This window comes from Melospiza georgiana, chromosome 19 (assembly GCF_028018845.1).
Source record: "Melospiza georgiana isolate bMelGeo1 chromosome 19, bMelGeo1.pri, whole genome shotgun sequence".
Taxonomy (NCBI): domain Eukaryota; kingdom Metazoa; phylum Chordata; class Aves; order Passeriformes; family Passerellidae; genus Melospiza; species Melospiza georgiana.
In genome coordinates, this window is record NC_080448.1 from 6,478,550 (window position 1) to 6,498,577 (window position 20,028).

Below are 20,028 nucleotides of genomic sequence, written 5' to 3' on the forward strand. Positions count from 1 at the left end.
CCCAGCCTCTGTGGATGTGGCACTGGAGACAGGTGAGTGTGGCCATGGCAGAGCTGGGGAGCTGCTGGACTTTTCCAGCCCAAAGAATTCTGTGATTCCATGAGCTCCCTGCCTGAGGGCACAGCTCCTGCACCGCCCTCTGGAGCAGCAGGGTGTAATTTATTGTAAAATGTTTGATTATGGTGACTGCAGTGCTGTGAGTGTGTGTGGGAAGATGGCATTTCTGAGAGGAGGTGGGAAGGGACGCTCACAGGAGGGCCTGAGGGTTAAATCCACACCAGGAGAGTGGGATGGTCAATCCCAGATTTAGCTGGGGACACATTTCCCTGGTTGGTGACACAGCAGGACATCAAAGCCAGGGGTCAGGGAATGGGCCAGGCACCCCCTCACCCAGCACTGCAGCTGGGAGGAACCTGGCCTGGCAGTGAAATTTTCTCTGGCTGGGGGAGGAGAAACCTGTGAAAATGGGAAAAATTCCTTTCTGAAGGAAAATGCAGTGTTGGGGTGTACAAACTCAGTAGGGTCCAGCTTCCTACCAATCCTTGTGTGGTTATTTTGGGCACAGAACACCCAGGAAAACTGTCTCCTATTTACTGAGGATAAAACAACTGATGCACCTGAGGAAACTCAATAATTCTTCATGTCCAGGAAAGTCACACTGAGCTGCAAAACCAGAACAACCTCCCGTGGAGCAGATCCCTGGGCCGGGCTGCTGCTGCCCTCTGCTGCCAAGGGACACTTCCCACATCTTACTCCTCTCAATCCAGGGAAGAAAGAATTCCAAACTGAGTTTTCGGTTTTCATTACACTTTTTTATTACAGTCACCTCTAAATGATTCACTTTTAAACCTCTATGCTAGTAAAGTAGAAATTAATATTGATATTTAATGATAGGACTAAACAGGAGATTAAAATACTGCTGTAGAAAGATGCACAGAATGTCAGGGATTTTGAATTAAGTACAGAGAGAATAAGTTTAACTAAGATACAAGAGCTTATCAACATTCATAACATTTTCACAGGAAAATCTGATTAAATGGTAATAAGAGAAACTTTTTTTAGTAGAAAAGAGCAACAAAAAACCCCAAAGAGATATATAAAGCAACATAAGGTGAAGTAGGACAAAGTGATGGAATTACTCATTTCCTCCAGTGGCTTCTGCTCTGTGCTGAGAGAAACACAAGCACAGGTGGAGTGGTGAGGAACTCTGAAATTCCAGAAACTGGGCTGAAATTTTGATGCCAAGGTTCTCATCAGAACTTTGTCAGCATCAGTGTCATCCTCCTCCCTGCATTTCCTCCTTGCTGGTTTCCCAAACACAGAGAAAGGCACCATAGCCATGGCCAGGCAGCTCCTTGGCCAGGGGCAGAGTCCCTGTGGCCTCACTGACCTCAGGCTGGAAACACCTACACCTTCCTACAAGGCTTTGTTTTCATAACTTACAACGGGCAAGTGTTACATTGTGTTCAAAGGTAACATTCAGTGTTTTCAAACGCCGGTTATGCGACCCAAAACTTAGGAAGTTAACAATCTGAATTACATTTTACAGGCTTTCTCCCCTTCCTGCCTTAGGGAGGAGCAAACTGGGACAGTTCAACAGCTTTTAGACCAAGGTGAAGATAACCCTCTGTCATTTTAAGCAAGCTCTCTGCATGGCATCTGTTGCCTTCTCAGAATTTCCATTACATTAACTGATCATGCTGGTTCATTTTTTTGCTCTTCTCCTCAACTTCTTTCAGCACATACTGCAATTTCTTAGAGCTCTGTGTCAGGAGGGCAAAGCTTTCCTTGAAGTTGCCGGCTCCGTGCTCCCTGCAGATGTTCTCAAGCCCATCAAAGCACTGCAAAATCTTCTCCAGCTCGGCCTTGACAACCTTCTGCTCCTCCAGCTCTGCTAGCAGCTCCTGCTCCAGCACCGCCTCTGCCCTGCACTGCTGCTGCAGCTGCTGCAGCTCATCCTGCAGCGCCTGGAATTCCTCCTCGCTGTAGGGATACTGCTCCTGCACCTTGTCCTCGGGCAGCAGCACGTTCTTGGGGATGTTCAGCACCAGCTGCAGCAGCACTTCTTCCATTTTAGAGAACAGCTTATCGAAGTGCTCCTTCATGAAGAGCAGGAATTTCTCGGTGCATTTGCGGATCTTGGAAGGGCTGATTTTGCAGCCGGGAATGCCGTCCAGCTTCTTCAGCATCACGCCCTCCACCACCAGCATCATCTCGAACAGGTAGTCCTGGAAGGCGGTGTAGACGCGCAGCATGCAGGTCTGCGGCGTGAACCCGAAGAACTGCGCCTCGTAGATCATGGGATCCACCGACATGGCGGCGGGGCCGTGAGGGGAGGGTGGGACTCACAGGGCGTTACCCGAGGCAGCGGGGCCGCTCTGGCCGCTCCCACCGCTGGTGTTCACGGAGCCCGGGGCCGCTCCTGCCGCTGGTGTTCACGGAGCCGGGGCCGCTGGCGATCGCGGGCTGAGAATGGGGCCGCTGCTGCCGCTGGCGTTCGCGGTGCCCGGGGCTGCTCTGGCCGCTGCTGCCGCTGGCGTTCGCGGTGCCCGGGGCTGCTCTGGCCGCTGCTGTTCGCGGGCCCGGGGCCGCTCTGCTCAAGGGCGGTTCCGAGTCCCGCCGGTGCCGCCGCCGCCGCTTTCCCGCCTCGCCTCAGAGCACCCCGCCCGTAGCCAATCAGCGCCGGCCAGTGCACGCTCCCGCCCAATCACCGAGCGCTCCGTCCCTCGGCGGGCGAGCCAAGCGCGGCCTCTCGGCCAATGATAGCGAAGGGTGTGGGCGGGCATTGCAAGACAACCAATAGAAACGCGGAGCGACGGCCGCGAGCTGGGCAGTCGGCCAATGAGAGCGTAGAGAGGAGGGAGGGCTCTGCGGTTCAGCCAATGGGAGCGCGGAGCGTCGGGCGGGCGCGGAGGCGGGCGGGCCGGGGCGGGGCGGGGCGGGGCCGCCAAGATGGCGTACCAGACGTTCCGGCAGGAGTACCTGCAGGTGCCGCCCGTGACCCGGGCCTACACCACCGCCTGCGTCCTCACCACCGCCGCCGTGGTCAGTGGCGGGGGAGGGAGGGAGGCCGTGACGGGAGCTGGGAGCGGGGCGGGGTGGCCGTGGAAGGGGCGCCCTCAGGCACCGCCCGCGCTCAGAGCCGGGTCTGGCGCTCCACGGACCCCCTGAACGAGGGGGCTCCCGAAACAGGCCCCGGGAGAGGTGAAAAGCGCGAATTAATAACAACAATACTAAAGGGTTTTTGTATTGAGGCTCCAGAAAACTCATAGCGCTGATGTGACTTGCTGGGCTCTTTTTGGCACACAGGAAGTGGTTGCTGTTTTGAGTGTGTATTTTTTTTTTTTTTTTGTATTGATCCTTTCAAAATGTTTTCTTCTTTTTCAGCAATTAGAACTTATCACGCCCTTCCAGCTGTATTTCAACCCTGAGTTAATATTTAAGCACTTTCAAGTAAGTGTTTTCTGAAGCACTGTAGATTTTAAAATGTGCTATAGAGTTTTTTAAATGTTTGTCTTCTCAAAACAGTGTACTTTTTGTGTTAGAAATACACTTTTTAAAAGCTACTGCAGACCACTATGCCTTAAAATAGGTCTGAGTTTCATTTTCTGTAATGGAGATTTCAGTTTCATTGTTACTTATTTCTCTACTTAGACAATAAAAATAAGCTGTCATGTTTAAAGTCCTTGTATTTGTCTTATTTCCAGATATGGAGGTTGATCACAAACTACTTGTTCTTTGGACCAGTTGGCTTTAATTTTTTATTTAACATGATCTTTTTGTATCCTTCTCCAAGTTGTGTTGGTTCCCTTGGCGAGCAGAGTGCAGGAATGTTGCTGTACCTGCACAGAGGAGCGGTTGAGTTCCTGGGAATTCAGCAATGCCAACTGCAAGGGCTTCAAGGGGAGCTCCTTTTTAAATTGTCAAGAATTTTGCCAGTTACTTTTTTTGGTGTTAAGAATTTGTGCCAGCCTGATCCTTCAGGTTGGTGCCGCAGGAGAAAATCCCAGGTAACTTTTGTGTCCCCCGGCTCCCCCTCTGTGCTGAAGGATCCAGAAAGAGCCAAGTGATGCAGTAAATTGACAAAACCCTTTTAAGCTGATGTAGAAGTGGATAATTTCCTGTTTGGATGTGTCTCTCTGAACTTGCACTGGAGTTTTCCTGACCTTGGCCTCAGATACCGCTACTGCCGCATGCTCGAGGAAGGCTCTTTCCGGGGTCGCACGGCAGATTTTGTATTTATGTTCCTTTTTGGAGGACTTTTAATGACTGTATCCTTTCTGTTTTCATTCCAAGTGAACACACAGAAGTTTGAAGGAGAGCTGAAACCATGTTGTTACTGTTACCTTAATACAGTTTGTTGCAGGAGGAGTACTGATAGTTGTTAGGGTGGTTTTGAATATTTTGGGATTGTTGCTGTTTTTTGGGGTTTTTTCTTCTTGATCATGGAAGTAAGGTTATCAGGGGGCTGTTCAGATGTGGGATCATGCTCATGTTGTCTGTGAAGAATTAAATTCTGCTTTAATGAGGTTATTCATGCTGCAGGTACCCAAATCCTGCTGCACCTGTTGGATTTGATGGCCACTAATCTGACATCCTTACACCTGAGAAAGTGGATTTACCAGCTGTGTGGAAAACACAAGGTTACAAATTAAACTGTGACATTCCTGACCTCACAAGTGTTTCCTTAACCAGCCATGGCAGCTTTTTGGGCTGTTTGTGAACCTGGTGTTCCTGGGGCAGGCGTTCACCATCATGCTGGTGTATGTGTGGAGCCGCAGGAACCCCTACGTCCGCATGAACTTTTTTGGGCTCCTCATCTTCCAAGCCCCTTTCCTGCCCTGGGTACTGATGGGCTTTTCTCTGCTCTTGGGGAACTCCATCATTGTGGATCTCCTGGGTGAGCAATGGCAGCAATCTCACAAGGATCTGTTCCTCCTCGTGTTTTACGTGAAACAGAAAATGGGGATTTGTCCCATTTTTGTGCTTGGTGTCAGTTCTTCTGATATATTTATTATTTTATATTTATATTGTTAGGCATTTCTGATTCTAGCCATTGTAGCATGTTTTATGCTGTGATAAGGGTGGAAAGAGCTTCTGATGTTTTTTATTTTCTGATTTTTTAGTTCTGGCTTTTTATTGCTTGGAATCAGCCCTGATGCATCATCTGACCATAGCATCAGTCTACTGAAATAAAATAGTTTATATTACTATTTTATCAACTCTAATAGAGCCAAAACATCAGTATTTTAAATAATGACAAATGTTTTCCCACTATTAATGTCTTGTAGTATAAATTAAACTTTTTACATGCTGTTAGTTTTCTCCCTTAGATTTTGTATTTCTGTATCATCATATCCAAGGGCTAATTAATGCTTGGTGTTCTTCTGATATATTTATTATTTTATATTTATATTTTTAGACTTTTCTGATTTCTAGCCATTGTAGCATGTTTTGTGCTGTGATAAGGATAGGAAGAACTTTTGATGTTTTGGCTTTTTATTGCTTAGAATCAACCCTGATGCATCATCTGACTATAGCATCAGTCCATTGAAATAAAATAGTTTATATTACTATTTTATCAACTCTAATAGAGCCAAAACATCTATATTTTTAATAATGATAAAACCTTTCCCCAATATTAATGTTTTGTAGTATAAGTTAAGCTTTTTACCTGCTGTTAGCTTTCTTCCTTAGGTTTTGTATTTCTGTATGATCAAATTTTCTGTGAAAGAGCCAATGTATGTTGTTTTTCTGAAAACTCTAGCCTAAAGCATTTGAGAATTGTAAAGGAGAACTACTGAAAAATCACCTTTTGGCTTTTGTTTCTATACCAGGCATTGCTGTTGGGCATATATATTTTTTTTTAGAGGATGTCTTTCCCAATCAGCCTGGTGGTGGGAGGCTCCTGAGAACACCGTCTGTCCTGTGAGTATTGGTGTCTGCTTTGGAGGAGACATGGCAAAAGTGCTTGTTTGGAAAACTGTTTGCAATTCAGTCACAACATTTGGGTAGAAACAGAATTGGGGAGTGTCTCTCCTTGCTTTTTATTGAACTTGTGTTGCCAAACAAGGAGCTGGAATTTGTTTAAGTGGGAACCAACTTAACTGGGAGAAGATTTAAAGGATTTTACCTTTGGTTTCTCTGATAACACTTGGCAGGCTTTGCTGACAACACCAAAGCTGTGTCCTCTGCTGAACAGTGGCTGAGGTATTACATATAAGATATGTAATGGTTTTTTTCTTTTGTAAGTCATTCTCATATCACAATTTTGAGAAGAAAATCCTTCAGTGTTTATAGTGTTTATAGCTCCCACTCAGTTCCCTCTTTTGTGGGTACTCTAATTCCCTGTGGTTCTCTCCCAGAACACCTCTGATGGTTGTTTTCCACAGAATTGTTAGACTATCCTGAAGATGTCTGGCATAGACTGTTTATACATAAATAGCAGAATAACCTCATTAGTCTTGATTTGAGATCTCCTTCCTGGTGGCTCCAAAGTGGACAGCATAAATCCCACTGCCTGGGCAAGCTGTTCTTGAGGGAGGAGAATACCACAGGGATGATGGTCTTAATTTCATAATTGGTTTTGGGTGCCACAATGTAATGAGGATGTAAAAGCTGTCAGAGAGTGCTCAAAGGAGTGACACAAAGATGGTGAGGGTTCAGAAGGGGCCACATGATAGGAATGGCTGAGAGCACTTGTTCTGCTCAGCTGGAGAAGTGGAGAACTTGGTCAAACCAAATGCTGTGAGCTGTCTTGATGTTGTTTTTCACAGAATCGTAAGACTATCCTGAAGATGTCTGGCTTAGCATATTTATACATAAATAGCAGAAAATGTACCTCATCAGTCTTGATTTGAGATCTCCTTGCTGGTGGCTACAAAGTGGGGACATAATCCTCACTGGCTGGGCAAGCTGTTCTTGAGGGAGGACACTGTGAGCTGACAGCATGTGAGCTGTCTTGATGTTGTTTTTCACAGAATCATGAGACTATCCTCAAGATATCTGTCATAGAATATTTTTACATAAATAGCAGAGGATGAACCTCATCAGTGTTGATTTGGGATCTCCTTCCTGGTGGCTCCAAGGTGGAGAGCATAAACCCCAGTGCCTGGGCAAGCTGTTCTTGAGGGATGCCACTGCAGCATGTGAGCTGTGTTGATGTTACAGTGAAAGCTGTGTTTTAAAGGATCACCCTGCTTTGTGTTTTGCAGGAAAGCAATATTTGACACCCCAGAGGATGACCCCAACTACAACCCCTTGCCCGAGGAGCGGCCGGGGGGCTTTGCCTGGGGAGAGGGGCAGCGCCTCGGGGGTTAACCAGGGCCGTGGGGGCTCCTCCCCAGCACACAGAGGACTCTGACAGCCCTATGGTTTGGAACACAAGCACTTTATGAAATGCAGTCTCACCCGAGGCACTCCCAGCACCCTTCCCAATCAGGGAATTCATTGTGCTGGACATCATCTAAATCCAGTGGAGCCAAAAATGTAAAAACTGGAAACTGTTTCCTGTTAACTTCAGTTAACAAGGCCACACAAGTACTTGTTTAAAGTGATTTCTTAAGCATTTTTTTCAAGTTATTTGATACATGAAACTCTATGGGAAACTTTATAGAGGACAAACCCAACTTTTTGGGATTTAATTCATTTTTTTATTCTTGGATAAAACAACTGCAAGATGATTGAAAGGCTAAGTCACTATTTCAATGGCAAAAGGTTGTTTAATCTGAGGTGCTGCTGTCTCCAGTCATCTTTGAACTGCAGGGAACACAACATGCAGCTTTTCACTCTGCCAGTTGGATTTTTGGAATGTTCTGAAAGCTGAGGCTACATTTTGGTGGTTTTTTCCTCCAAAGACTCTGTGTTCAGGTGCCCACAGTGGTGGATGAATAGGTGTGCCTGCCAAATCCACCCCCATGTGCCCTCTGCTGATACTGGATGACCTGCAGCACTAGAGAAGGAAATTTGTCTGGACTCAAAAAATGATGATGAGTTGAATAAAATGTCTTGTGGATCCTTTTTGTTTAATCCTCTGTATCATCCTCTAGTGTTGAGGCAGCAGGGGCTGGAAAAAGCAAATCCTTGAAGAGAGAGATACCTGCAGCTTTTCCCACAAGTGTCTCAGAAGTGCAGGATGCAGCATTGTCTGCTCAGGATTTGAAATCTGTGGTCTGTGGATGGAGTTTGTTGTGTCCAGCACAGGCCAGTGAGACTGAGTAACATTTAGCTTAAAGCTGCATTGATTATAAATATCTCTGAGCAGCCACATAGGAATTTGGAGCTCAGTTCAGCTCATCATGGTCAGTTGTTCTTAAATCGCCATAGAAAGTATCAGGTGGGGTTTGTTTTATTGATTATATCATAATAGATTAAAGTTAAAGCTGCATCTTCATTCTGCATTTTAAAGGATGGGCTTACCCATGATATGTTATCTCATTTAGTCTCACATTTTGCTTTCAAAACTGGCTACAAGTTTTAGTTTTTTTTAATTTATAGTCCAGGAGAGAAATGTGTGGGAATCTCAGGGGAAATGCTTTGTCCACAAGCAGTGTGTTAGATTGATAAAATGTGTGAGGTAATTTGTGTCTGCATTTTTATCTGTTAAAGGTTATAAAACTTATGGAAGCTTTGGAGGATTTTACAGGTGTTTTGGTCTGTTTTTTGGGTCAGTTTTAATTGTTTCTAAAACAGACTTCTAGTGCTCCTTGACAGCAAGAATGAAAGTGTCTTGGACAATGTTGCTTCAGCGTAGGGTATGAGGCAGGAATGAGATAAAAACATTATTTTTTGTATTCTTTTTAGTTTAGTGTTTGAGAACAGGACTTGTTACTGGGACTGAATGGCAACGTGTCCCTCCGTTGCTCGCAGCCGGCTTTCTGCCTCCCTTGGCTGCGTTTTGCTGCCCTTTGGGGTTCGCGATGTTTCTGAGGGGAGCCCGGAGCCGGGAGCGCTGCAAATGGCGGCGGTGAGGGCGGGACTACAACTCCCAGGATGCTCTGCGCAGCGTCGCGCGGTGACGCCATCGCTGCGCCAGGGAGCCCGTGCAGCGCGGTCCCGGCGGGAGCGGCCGGAGCTCCGGGACGGAGCGGGACAGAACGGGCCGGGACCGCGAGGGGCGATGGCTCAGGACAGACAGGAGCCTCCGGCCAAGCGGTTCAAGGCGGCGCCCCCCGGCACGCAGCCCCAGAGCGCCGCGCCGCCCGCACACGTGCAGCGGCGCTCCCTGCCCATCTCCGGGGCCCGCGGGCCGCTGCTGGCCCGGCTCCGCCGCCTCGACACCGCCGTGCTCATCGGTGAGTGCCGGGAACAGGGCCCCCGGCTGGGAAAGCTGCCCAGAAACGGGCTGGGTGTAAATCTGAAGTGTGGTGAGCCGGCAATGACCGCTGTGCTTTGGCAGCCGGGGTTTCTGTGGAGCAGGTTAAAGGATTTCCCTCCTTTCGCTGTCTGCTTGAGTTCAGTCAAAGCTAGGTGGCTAAACTCTCCTCTTCTGAAGACTCTCTTCACTTACGTTTTCACTGATTTTATTGTTTTATGGAGCAGGTTAAAGGATTTCCCTCCTTTCGCTGTCTGCCTGAGTTCAGTCAAAGCTAAGTGGCCAAACTCTCCTTTTCTGAAGACTCTCCTCGCTTACATTTTCCCCTGATTTTATTATGCTTTCACTGATTTGGTTATATTTTTCTGTTCTGCAAACGAAAAAGCTTTTTGTTAGACTTTTCAGGAGCTGAAGATATACAACTTCCCACCTAGTAAAGACACAGCATTTATTGTAATTAAGTGAAAAATGCTTAGTGTGTCACTCCTGTTAGTGTCACAGCACAGACACTTCCCCTGCAGAGAGGCTGGAGTGGGTTTGTGAACCAGAGTGTGGCTGGAGCTCTGCAGAGGTGGGCGAGGAGGGCGTTGGGTGCTATCTCTGACCTGCCACTGCTTTGTGGTGGGACTTTCCCTCTCTGTCTTCAGCTTCCCCGTCCTCAAACAGGGCTAAAAGTTACCATAAAAAACCCAGTTTGACAATGCTATAAAAGTGTGGGGACATACTCCATTCCCTTGATATTCCCTAGGAGAAACAGGCTCGGGGAAGACCACCCAGCTGCCTCAGTTCCTGTACGAGGCGGGGATTGGCCAGCCCGGTGTCATCGCTGTGACCCAGCCCCGCAGGGTGGCAGCTGTCACCCTGGCTGCCAGGGTTGCTGAGGAGAAGAGGACAGAGCTGGGCAAGCTGGTAGGTTATCTACAGATTAATTCTGCAGATACATTTTGGTTTGGTGCTGCTCTGGGGATGGGGCCCTGTCAGGCTGCAGTGGGTGGGGCAATAACCAGCCACAGGGGGGATAGTCTTAATTTCATAATTGGTTTTGGGTTCCACAATGTAACAAGGATGTAAAAGCTGTCAGGGAGTGCTCAAAGGAGCAGCATGAAGTTGGTGAGGGGTCAGGAGGGGCCACATGATAGGAGTGGCTGAGAGCACTTGGCCTGTTCAGCTGGAGAAGTGGAGAATTTGTCTGCAACTTCCTCCTGAGGGGCAGCTCCAATTTCTGCTCTCTGTGACCAGGGACAGGACCTGAGGGAGTAGCTGGAGCTGTGTCAGGAGAGGTGTTGGTTGAATATCAGGGAAAGATGTTTCCCCCAGAGGGTGCTGGGCACTGCCCAGGCTCCCCAGGAAATGGGCACAGCCCTGAGGCTGCCAGAGCTCCAGGAGAGTTTGGGCAATGCTCCAGGGATGCCCAGGGTGGGATTGTTGGGTGTCTGTGCAGGGCCAGGAGCTGGGCTGGATGATCCCTGTGGGTTCCTTCCAGCTCAGGATATTCTGTGATTCTATAATTAAATGAATGGACAAAAATTGCTCTTTACCTGTCCCATGACAGGGTGGGCATGGTCTGTCTCTGTGGCTTTGTACTTCTTGATCTGGCTTGTTCCATTTGCAAAAATACTGATCCATGAATAAAACAAAAAAAATACTGTGCTCTCTTCCATTGCTTCCTGTGTCAGAAATCACTGTCAGGGAGAGCAGAGTGCTGAATTAGTGCAGGTCAGGGGGACAAAAGCAGGGGAGAAGGTCTTCTCCTGTATAAAATCCTCGGAGAGCCTGGAATCATTTTGAGGAGGGAAGCAAAGGGAAAAGGAAAGGGGAAAGGGAGGGGAAGGAAAGGAGAAAGGAAGAGGAAAAGGAAAGGAAAGGGAAAAGGAAAGAAAAACCAAACTGAACTTGGGGGGCATTTACCATGAACTTCTAGTTAGGAAGAAGCCAACCACAAATGTTGGGAGTGTCATTTGTGTGGCCTACTACATTTGGAAGAGGAACCGCTCACAGCGGATAAACTGCTCTGCTTCCCGTGCACTCCTGCTTGGCTCAGTCCAGTGCAGTGACCAGGGGCTTTGTGGCCCTGCCCTGTGGCACGAGGGCAGTGTGAAATGCCAGTCAGTGTGCCCACGCTGCCCACGCTCCCTCGCCCAGGTTGGCTACACGGTGCGCTTCGACGACTGCTCGTGCGCGCAGACGCGGCTGCGGTTCCTGACGGACGGGATGCTGCTGCGCGAGGCCATCGGGGACCCCCTGCTGCACAAGTACAGCGTGGCCATCCTGGACGAGGCCCACGAGAGGACCATCCACACTGATGTGCTCTTCGGGGTGGTCAAAGCCGCTCAGAAGAAGCGAAAGGAGCGGGGGCTGCGGCCACTGAAAGTGTGTTCATCCAGGATGGCGGTGAAGGGCGGGTGGGGCTGGGCTCTGGCTGCTCTGAGCATCTCCTGGGGCCTTCCAAAGGGTTTAGGATTTCAGCTTAGACCATTTTTCTGTTCCTAAAAAGTCACTTTAAATCTCAGTAGTTCAGGGTGTCTGACTTATGACGTGTAGACCTGATATGACACCTCTGAACAAGGTATCTGGTCACCACCGTGATCCCTTTTTTCCACCAAAGCCCCAGACAGAGTGCTGGGGAGGTTTTGGCACTGCTGCTGAGATCACTCCAGCTGCAGGAGCACTGCCTGATGGGACATGCTCATTCCCAGGTAGGGCACTGCACATGGGATGGGTGGACGTGTCAGGAATTTGTGTGAAAGCACATTGGTCTGGCAGGAGGCTTTGCATGATCTCGTTCCACACACCAGCCCATTCTGTCACACCATTTTCTGCTTGTGTTAAAAAGCTGATGGCTTTAATGAGGGGAGATCACTCTCTTCTGTTCTGAGCATGGTTCTCAGGATCCAGAAGCTGACTTCTGGCTGGTCCTGACTCGTTGGTGTCCAGCTGGGTGGGAGATGCAGTGCTGACCCGTGCTGTGCTCTCCCTGAAGGTGATTGTCATGTCAGCCACCATGGATGTTGACCTGTTCTCCCAGTACTTCAGTGGAGCTCCTGTCATCTATCTGGAGGGCCGGCAGCATCCCATCGACATCTTCTACACCAAGGAGAGGCAGAGTGACTACCTGCAGGCAGCACTGGTGTCCATCTTCCAGATCCACCAGGTATGAGGGTCTCTGCATGTTTGTGTCCCTCTGGGGCCAGGGGTTGGTGTTTTTTGCTGGGATGTTTGACTGCCAAACACCTGGGTTGTTGTGTTGTTTCATTAAACTGCATTTAGTGCTTTGAAGTTGCTGCTGCTGTTGGGATTTGGGACCTGTATGTCCAGGCTGGAGCTGAAGGGACACTGCCAAGCAAAACTCTGTAATGTCAGCTCATGCCTAAAACCTGAATGTTCCCCTCACCTGAGTTCTCTGTACTTGAGTGCTTGCTGGCCCTCTCTGCCTGGCATGGACAGTTATTTGAGGACACAGCAATTCCTCCATCCTTTTAACACCTGATCTCTCAAAATGTGATTTACTCTTTGCCTCTGGTGAATCCATTGGGAATTCTGGCTGTTGCATCCTTGCACCACATGTGTGTCTCCTCTTTCTTCTTAGCTTGCTTCAGTGACTGCCAGAGCCACATCTCATTACCAATCTCAGTTCTCCTTTTCTACCCAAACCCTCCTAACTTCCTTTTTCCTCTGGCTCCAGGAAGCCCCTGCATGCCAGGACATCCTGGTGTTCCTGACTGGTCAGGAAGAAATTGAAGCAATGACCAAAACCTGCCGAGACATTGCCCAGCACCTCCCTGAGGGCTGCCCACGGATGACAGTGCTGCCCCTTTATGCTTCTCTGCCCCACTCCCAACAGCTCCGTGCCTTCAAACCCACCCCTGAGGTGAGGCAATAGGAGGGGTTTGGCTTCAATAGGTCTTTGGATGAAACATGTGGGCTTTAAGAGGCTAAAGCAGTCTGGACTGATAGTAATCAATAGTTTCTTGTGTTTGTGGGGTTCCAAGATGAAGGGAGGAATGATGCATCTGACTCCATGTTCTCGGAAGGTTAATTTATTATTTTAAGATACTATTTTATATTAAAGAATATTATACTAAACTATATTAAAGAATACAGAAAGGACACTTAGAAAAGGCTACAAAGATAATAATGAAAATTTGTGACTCCTTCCAGTCTCGACACAGCCTGACAGTGATTGATCATTAAGTCAAACAATTCACATGAAACCAATGAAACAACCACCTGTTGGTAAACAATGATTAAACACATTCCAAAGCAGCAAAACACAGGAGAAGCAAATGAGATAATATTGTTTTCCTTTTTCTCTGAGCCTTCCCAGCTTCCCAGGAGAAGAATCCTGGGCAAGGGGATTTTTCCAGAAAATATGACAGTGACAATAGTCTCTGTTGGCTTTAGGCTGAGTGGTTCCAGAGATATAATACACTGCAACTGTGATGGTTTTAAATAGATGCATTCAGTAAGTCATGTGGGATCATAAAAAAAAAGGATTAGAAGGCACAGGAATTTAACTTTCCTCCATTTCATAGGAATTTTTTGTCCATATCACAAAAAAAGCTACAACAGCTAATGGGGGAAGTACTGAGTAAGCTGAAAACCTGAGAATGTTTGTCAGGCCCATAAGGAAAGGAATTCATGCTGCCTCAGGCTCTTTTTTACCTACTCAACAGATAAATAAGAACACAAATGTTATGCCAGAAGTGAAACCAAAATTGTTGAAAGATGCATTGAGAACAGCTGTTCTGGTGGTGTGTTTTGTTGCAAATGCAGAAGAATGTTTTAGAAACTGAAGGTTACCTTAGTTTCTGAGAGCTGGCACAGCAAGCACAGTTTGTGCTCACAATGTGGGGCAGGGCTTGGCCCACACAGGCCAAAAGCAGCAGAATTTCTGTGTTGTAGCTGCTCTGAGGTGGCCTTGGCCTGGCTTTGATTTTTTCCTTTCTCCCAGGGCTGTCGCAAAGTGATCCTGTCCACCAACATCGCAGAGACCTCCATCACCATTGCTGGCATAAAATTCGTTGTGGACACAGGCATGGTCAAAGCCAAGAAGTACAGCCCTGGTGAGGAGTTCTGAGAAGGAACAGGGGCAAAATTGGGTTTGGCTTTGTAGAAGTTACTGGAGGCCCTTAGCCCCACTGAAAGAGGATTTCAAACACCCTCCATGCTGTTTAAATTAACGTCCCAGGTTTGGGGTGTGGGGTTTGGTGGTGTTTTTGTGGAGTTTTTTTTTGAGTATCAGCCATGAGGGGGTAAAAATCTGTTAAATGTGAATATTTTCTTCATGGATACAGCATGGGGTTGTTCACTTTGCTTCACCAAGTGAAGCACAGTGCTGAAGTTCACTGTGCTGAACCAAGTGAGCTCTGAGCCGGATTTGAATGGCAAACGCTGGGAATTTTTACTTCTAATCCTCAGTGTTTTCCAAAGCTGTGCCTTCCTCAGGCACTGACTGAGGTGGTGCTTTTCCATGCCCAGACACTGGCCTGGAGGTGCTGGCAGTGCAGCAGGTGTCCAAGGCCCAGGCTTGGCAGCGCACGGGCAGAGCAGGCAGGCAGCAGAGCGGGGTCTGCTACCGGCTCTACACGGAGGAGGACTTTGAGAAGTTTGAGGAGATGACAACACCTGAGATACAGAGGTGAGGACAGAGCCATCACACTCCTTGCCACATCTTTTACAGCTGTGAGAAGAACTGAGCAGCAAAACTGATCTAGGGGCTGGTGGGGTGACTTGAGAAAAATTAGAATGTGTGGGGATCGAACAGAAAAACTGGGAAATGTTTGCTCAGTGGACAGTTGAGCACTGAGTCTCCAAACATATAAAGCAATAGTTCTGACTGTCCTCCAGATTTTGGACTTGCATCTTCTTGATTTAGGAAATCAGGCTTCACCAGCAGCATCAGACTTGTCTCTGTCAAGCTGCAGCACAGACCTGAGACTCTATCTCAGCTTCTATGAAAAAAATAAAAGAATTATCTCAGTTGTTTTTTCTGCCTATGCAGGTGTAACCTGGCCAGTGTGGTGCTTCAGCTCCTGGCCCTGAAAATTCCCAATGTGCTCACCTTTGACTTCATGTCCAAACCATCTCCTGGTAAGTGGCTACAAAGGCAGCCTTGGGGACAAAGAGCAGGAAGATCTTGGGCCATAAGGTGTCATAACAACACAACATGAAGGTGTGCCCTGACTGCCAAGGGAAGAGTAAATGGGGAAAGGTGCTTATTCTAGTAGATAGAGGAGGATAAACCACATTTTGGACCCTGATTTCTCTAAATGGAAAATACTGGTGCCTCTGGCCAGGGAGGGAGGCAGTGATGGAACCAGCTGATCTTCACATCCCTCACTGGGAGGCAGGAGGCCTCACAGCCCAATGTCCCTGTTTTGGCAGATGCCATTCAAGCAGCAATTGATCAGCTGGACCTGCTGGGAGCTGTGACCCAAAAGGAAGGTCAGGTTGTCCTGACCCCCTTGGGAAAGAAAATGGCAGCCTTTCCACTGGATCCAAAGTTCTCCAAGGTAAAAGCTGCAGAAAAATTAACATTTTTAATCTCCTGTACTCATCTCTGTACCATTGATATTTCTCTTTCAAACTTCTTAAACAAGGTGTGACGTTTGGGGTGTTTGCAGCTGGACTGGTATATTTGCTGTACATTATTGTACATAATTTACAGCCCTTTTGCTGGATTGCTTGTCATCTGTTGTTAAAATTCAGAGGAGTTTTTAAAAGATAATTTCTTTCCTCTGGCACCTCTGAAGGTGAACAAGACATATTTGCTTGCAATTTTCAGGATTGTTCAGCAGGTCCATGAAATGTCTGTTGCTGTAGTTGGTTCAGTCACTGTGTCTGTGCTGGTTATGCACTGGGCAGTCTCAGAGAGGAGCCTGGCAGGTGCTGTTACAGGTGCTTGGTGAGCCCATCAGAGGATTTACAGCCAATCCTAGGCCCAGATGTTTGAGATTGTCCTAAACAATGTTTGGTTGAGTTCCTGGACTGCCAGAGAGCAGAAGGATCTGCCCAGCTGAAGTGGATTTGGTCAACTAAAGATGAGTTTTGTTGTGTCTGTGCAGGCCATCCTCATGTCCCCTCAGTTCCACTGTGCAGAGGAGATCCTGACCATTGTGTCACTGTTGTCAGTGGACAGTGTCCTCCACAACCCCCCTGCCCAGAGGGATGAGGTGCAGGCTGTCAGGAAGAAGTTCATCTCCAGTGAGGGGGATCATCTCACCCTGCTCAACGTGTACAGGGCCTACAAGAGCATCAACGGGCACAAGGTGGGATGGTCTGAGCTGCCAGTGCTGTGTGAGCTGAGGAGGTTTGGGCAGAGAGCAGAGTGACCCCTGCATCCTCCATGGCTGGTGCCACAGGCATCCTCCAATCAGAGAGAAAAGGGGTCATCTTTTACAACTGGGGAATTGGAGGAAGTTCTGTAGCAAAGGTTCCTACAGACAGCGCTGGCAAAGCTTTGTGGGGTCAGTTCTGTAATCACAGCCAGGGCTCTTCCTTCCCTGGTTCCAGCTGGAATCAAAAGGGAGTGGGAGAGTGCTGAGATTTGATGATAAATACATGGGCAAGCTCTGGGACAGAATTCATTGGAAAAACACTGAGCATGTTTAAAAGCAGATTTGGATTTATCCTACTCTGTCAACCCCTCATATTGATTTGTGGATGTGTGGACTCATGCACCCCATTCCTTGCAGCACCTGTCATTCTTACCTGATTTGTTTTCACCCCCTGCAAGATAACTAGTGCTGTTCTTGCAGGGCAGCTCTGAGTGGGGAAAGAACCACCACCTGCTGTTTCTGAGCAGTGTGGGAGGGAATCTAGACATAGTGGAGTAAAGTGGGGTAGAAATATGACCAGGAAAAGGGTCAGCATGTTTTCTCTGAGGCAGATTGTAGGGGGGATTCTGCTTTCCATGGTATCCAAAGGCTGTCATGCTCCTGGGGTGAAGAAATATCCCCTTCTAACTCCTGGTCTGTCTGCTGCAGGGATGGTGCAGAGAGAACTTTATCAATGGCAGGAACATGAAGCTGATGGCAGAAGTCAGAGCTCAGCTCAGGGACATCTGTGTAAAGGTAACTTGCCTCCATATTCTATTTCTCTGTTTCACCTGTTGGTATTTTCCTGTTTGTCCCCAAACTGATGTTACTTTGCACCAAGTCCCAAGTGAGAAAATGTGGGGTTGTTTTCACTCTCCTGTAAATAGCTGGCTAAAATTCCTGACTGTGCAGTTGCATCCCAAAATCTTAAAGCTGCAGGGCTTAGTGAGTCAAGGAGAAATGGGAACCTCTCAGAAGACTTGTCAGGAAAAGGGCAGATTTGGCTGAGGGTTTTTCCTGCTTTAATGCAGCTGGGACTGTGCTGTGTGTGCCACAGAGAGCTGGCAGCCTGTGCTGGCTGGTTTCTCCATGCAGTCAGGCATTCAGTGTGGCAGCAGCTTCCCCTCAGTGCTGCTCCTGCTGGGCACAGCGTGGGAGCTGCCACTGAACCCCTGGCAGTCTGCAGTGACATGGGAGCCACCCTCTGGGGTATCATTTGTGAATCCTGGTCAGCCTTAAACTCCCTTTTAGAGGGAGAGTGATGATCCATTGTGTTGGCTCTCAGTCTGCCTTAGCCTAGTATCCACTCAGCTGAACTCCCAGTGATCCCCCAGTGTCCTGACACAGGAAAATCCCCCAGGATTTCTGAAGTGAACCAGTGTCACTGTAAGGGTCAGGACTGGGTAAGAAGTGACACAGACTCTGGGTCAGAAAGCTAATAGGCTGGAACCTCAACTTCACTGGAAATGCTTCTTTTATACACTTCAATACAAGTGGAATGTAGCAGTCTGAATTGCTGCTAGCATAGTCCAGGGTAAGGAAGCAAAAAGGACCTTTGCATAATATCCACAGAGATGTTTTACTGAGCCACAGTGAGATGCTCAGGTGCCAGCACACACACATTGCTAAATAGCTATGTTTTCTAACCACAGACTCAACATTTCACCTAAATCAAAATGGATTTCTACTCTGGAGAGTTTCTCCTCTGTGTCAGTATCCCCTGAGGGTGCAGGTTGTTCACGCTCACTTTGTGCCCGCAGCTGTCGCTGCCGCTGGAGTCGTGCCGCGGGGACGCGGCGGCCGTGCGGCGCTGCCTGGCCCACAGCCTGTTCATGAACGCGGCCCAGCTGCTCCCGGACGGCTCCTACAGCACCGTGGGCTCCCAGCAGGCCGTGGCCATCCACCCCTCCTCGGTGCTGTTCCAGTGCAAGCCCGCCTGCGTGGTGTTCACCGGGCTGCTGCGCACCAGCCGCTGCTACATGCGCGACCTGTGCCCCGTGGACGCCGAGTGGCTGCTGGAGGCCGCGCCCGAATTCTTCCACAGGAAGCTCCGGACAGCCAAGAGCTGACCTGGCACCAGCTGGCTTTGGTTCTCCTTGAAAGACTTTGTGAAAAGTATTGGGATAATACCAATATAGCCAGATGGGATGTGGCTGAGCTTGGCTGGCCAAGCTGCTGAACCAAATAGTGGCACTGTGGTGTTTCACCCCACAGATACTTTGGGCTGGCTGGGTGTGTGGTGTTTCACCCCACAGACACTTTGGGCTGGCTGGGTGTGCAGTTTTCACCCCACAGACACTTTGGGCTGGCTGGGTGTGTGGTGTTTCACCCCACAGACACTTTGGGCTGGCTGGGTGTGTGGTGTTTCACCCCACAGACACTTTGGGCTGGCTGGATGCTGCAGTTGGCACATGGAGACAAGTCCAGGCCTGCAGGAGCTCTGGTGGTGCTGGGATGGAGCTTCCCCCCATAACAGGAGCTGCTCCTCAGGTTTCCCTCTGGCAGAGGAGCTTTAAGGCGATGGTGAAGAAAAGGAGTTGGTTCTGATGGAGGGTTTGGATCCAGAGCTTTATTCTGGCCCTCAGGCCTCTGAATGCAGCACCAGCTCCAACAGAACTCCCTGAGCCCGTGGTTGCTGCTCCTTTAACCCCAGGGAGAGGGGCAGGGAAGGGGTAGGGAGCCACCAAGCAGGGACAGGAGGGGAGGGACAAAGGGACAAAGGACACCTGGATGGCCCAATGCCCCCCAGGGGTAGAGGGCATCCTTTGGATCTGCCAATCACTCAGTGCCCTTCTGGAATGCCAGGACTGACAGACAGTGCTGGGAGAGGTCAGGGAGGGAAAGGAGAGGTGATTGATACACCTGGGACAGAATTATCAGGGGAGGGACCCGAGGTTCTGAGTTAAACTCTGAAATCGCAAGAGAAAAGTGCATATTATATAGCTCTATGCAGATATTTACTATATGTATTTTGTTGTGTTGATTAGTAGTGCTGTATTAATGTTTTAATAGTATGGTAAATGTAGTTGAAAGGTAACTTTTGTAGTTAAAATGGTAACTATGTGTGTGGGATGTTTTTTAAGAGAGGAATGAGGTACTCGCACTGAGATAGCAGCCACAGGACACCTGAATGTTTCAGAGAAAGAGAATTTATTGCTCCATTATCAGGAGAAATTAATTTCTTCCTGCCTTGCTCAGCCCTGGAGACGCCATCAGGATTCAGAGGAAGAAGCTGACACTGACCAGACAGAATCCTGTGTTTGAATGGAATTTATGCATCATGTATGAAGTGTACGAATATTCAAGAGCTGTTGCTTTTAAGGGTTAATCCTCTGTTAATGTGGATCCTTTTTTGGGCTTATGCTGCTCAGAAAAAGGTACCCAGACATCCATAACTCT

The 20,028-nt window shown here is 48.4% G+C and overlaps 3 protein-coding genes across 3 annotated transcripts; 2 read left to right on the forward strand and 1 right to left on the reverse strand.

Annotated features, from left to right (window-relative positions):
* Positions 1 to 1,682: 1,682 nt before the first annotated feature.
* On the reverse strand, positions 1,683 to 2,315 carry MIS12 (MIS12 kinetochore complex component). Its single transcript, XM_058037773.1, has one exon. It carries the CDS (start codon positions 2,313 to 2,315, stop codon positions 1,683 to 1,685), a length of 633 nt encoding a protein of 210 aa, XP_057893756.1.
* Positions 2,316 to 2,943: 628 nt separating this feature from the next.
* DERL2 (derlin 2) lies at positions 2,944 to 8,570 on the forward strand. Its single transcript, XM_058037579.1, has 7 exons — positions 2,944 to 3,045; positions 3,388 to 3,453; positions 3,708 to 3,781; positions 4,178 to 4,271; positions 4,705 to 4,900; positions 5,838 to 5,928; positions 7,215 to 8,570. The coding sequence occupies exons 1-7, from the start codon at positions 2,953 to 2,955 to the stop codon at positions 7,318 to 7,320; spliced, it is 720 nt and encodes a 239-aa protein (XP_057893562.1). The 5' UTR covers positions 2,944 to 2,952; the 3' UTR covers positions 7,321 to 8,570.
* A 502-nt stretch (positions 8,571 to 9,072) lies between these two features.
* On the forward strand, positions 9,073 to 18,931 carry DHX33 (DEAH-box helicase 33). Its single transcript, XM_058037532.1, has 12 exons — positions 9,073 to 9,293; positions 10,062 to 10,222; positions 11,456 to 11,683; positions 12,294 to 12,464; positions 12,996 to 13,181; positions 14,265 to 14,376; positions 14,792 to 14,951; positions 15,315 to 15,403; positions 15,698 to 15,825; positions 16,378 to 16,581; positions 17,299 to 17,385; positions 18,390 to 18,931. The coding sequence occupies exons 1-12, from the start codon at positions 9,119 to 9,121 to the stop codon at positions 18,696 to 18,698; spliced, it is 2,010 nt and encodes a 669-aa protein (XP_057893515.1). The 5' UTR covers positions 9,073 to 9,118; the 3' UTR covers positions 18,699 to 18,931.
* Positions 18,932 to 20,028: the final 1,097 nt, after the last annotated feature.

Excerpts from the sequence above, each read along its gene's own strand:
- DERL2 (XM_058037579.1), top strand. The coding sequence starts at position 2,953 with ATGGCGTACCAGACGTTCCGGCAGGAGTACCTGCAGGTGCCGCCCGTG. Across the intron at positions 3,782-4,177 it reads TTATTTAACATGATCTTTTT|ATACCGCTACTGCCGCATGC; the intron begins GTATCCTTCTCC and ends CCTTGGCCTCAG. Across the intron at positions 4,901-5,837 it reads CATCATTGTGGATCTCCTGG|GCATTGCTGTTGGGCATATA; the intron begins GTGAGCAATGGC and ends TTTCTATACCAG.
- DHX33 (XM_058037532.1), top strand. The coding sequence starts at position 9,119 with ATGGCTCAGGACAGACAGGAGCCTCCGGCCAAGCGGTTCAAGGCGGCG. Across the intron at positions 13,182-14,264 it reads CCTTCAAACCCACCCCTGAG|GGCTGTCGCAAAGTGATCCT; the intron begins GTGAGGCAATAG and ends CCTTTCTCCCAG. Across the intron at positions 17,386-18,389 it reads TCAGGGACATCTGTGTAAAG|CTGTCGCTGCCGCTGGAGTC; the intron begins GTAACTTGCCTC and ends TTGTGCCCGCAG.
- MIS12 (XM_058037773.1), bottom strand. The coding sequence starts at position 2,315 with ATGTCGGTGGATCCCATGATCTACGAGGCGCAGTTCTTCGGGTTCACG.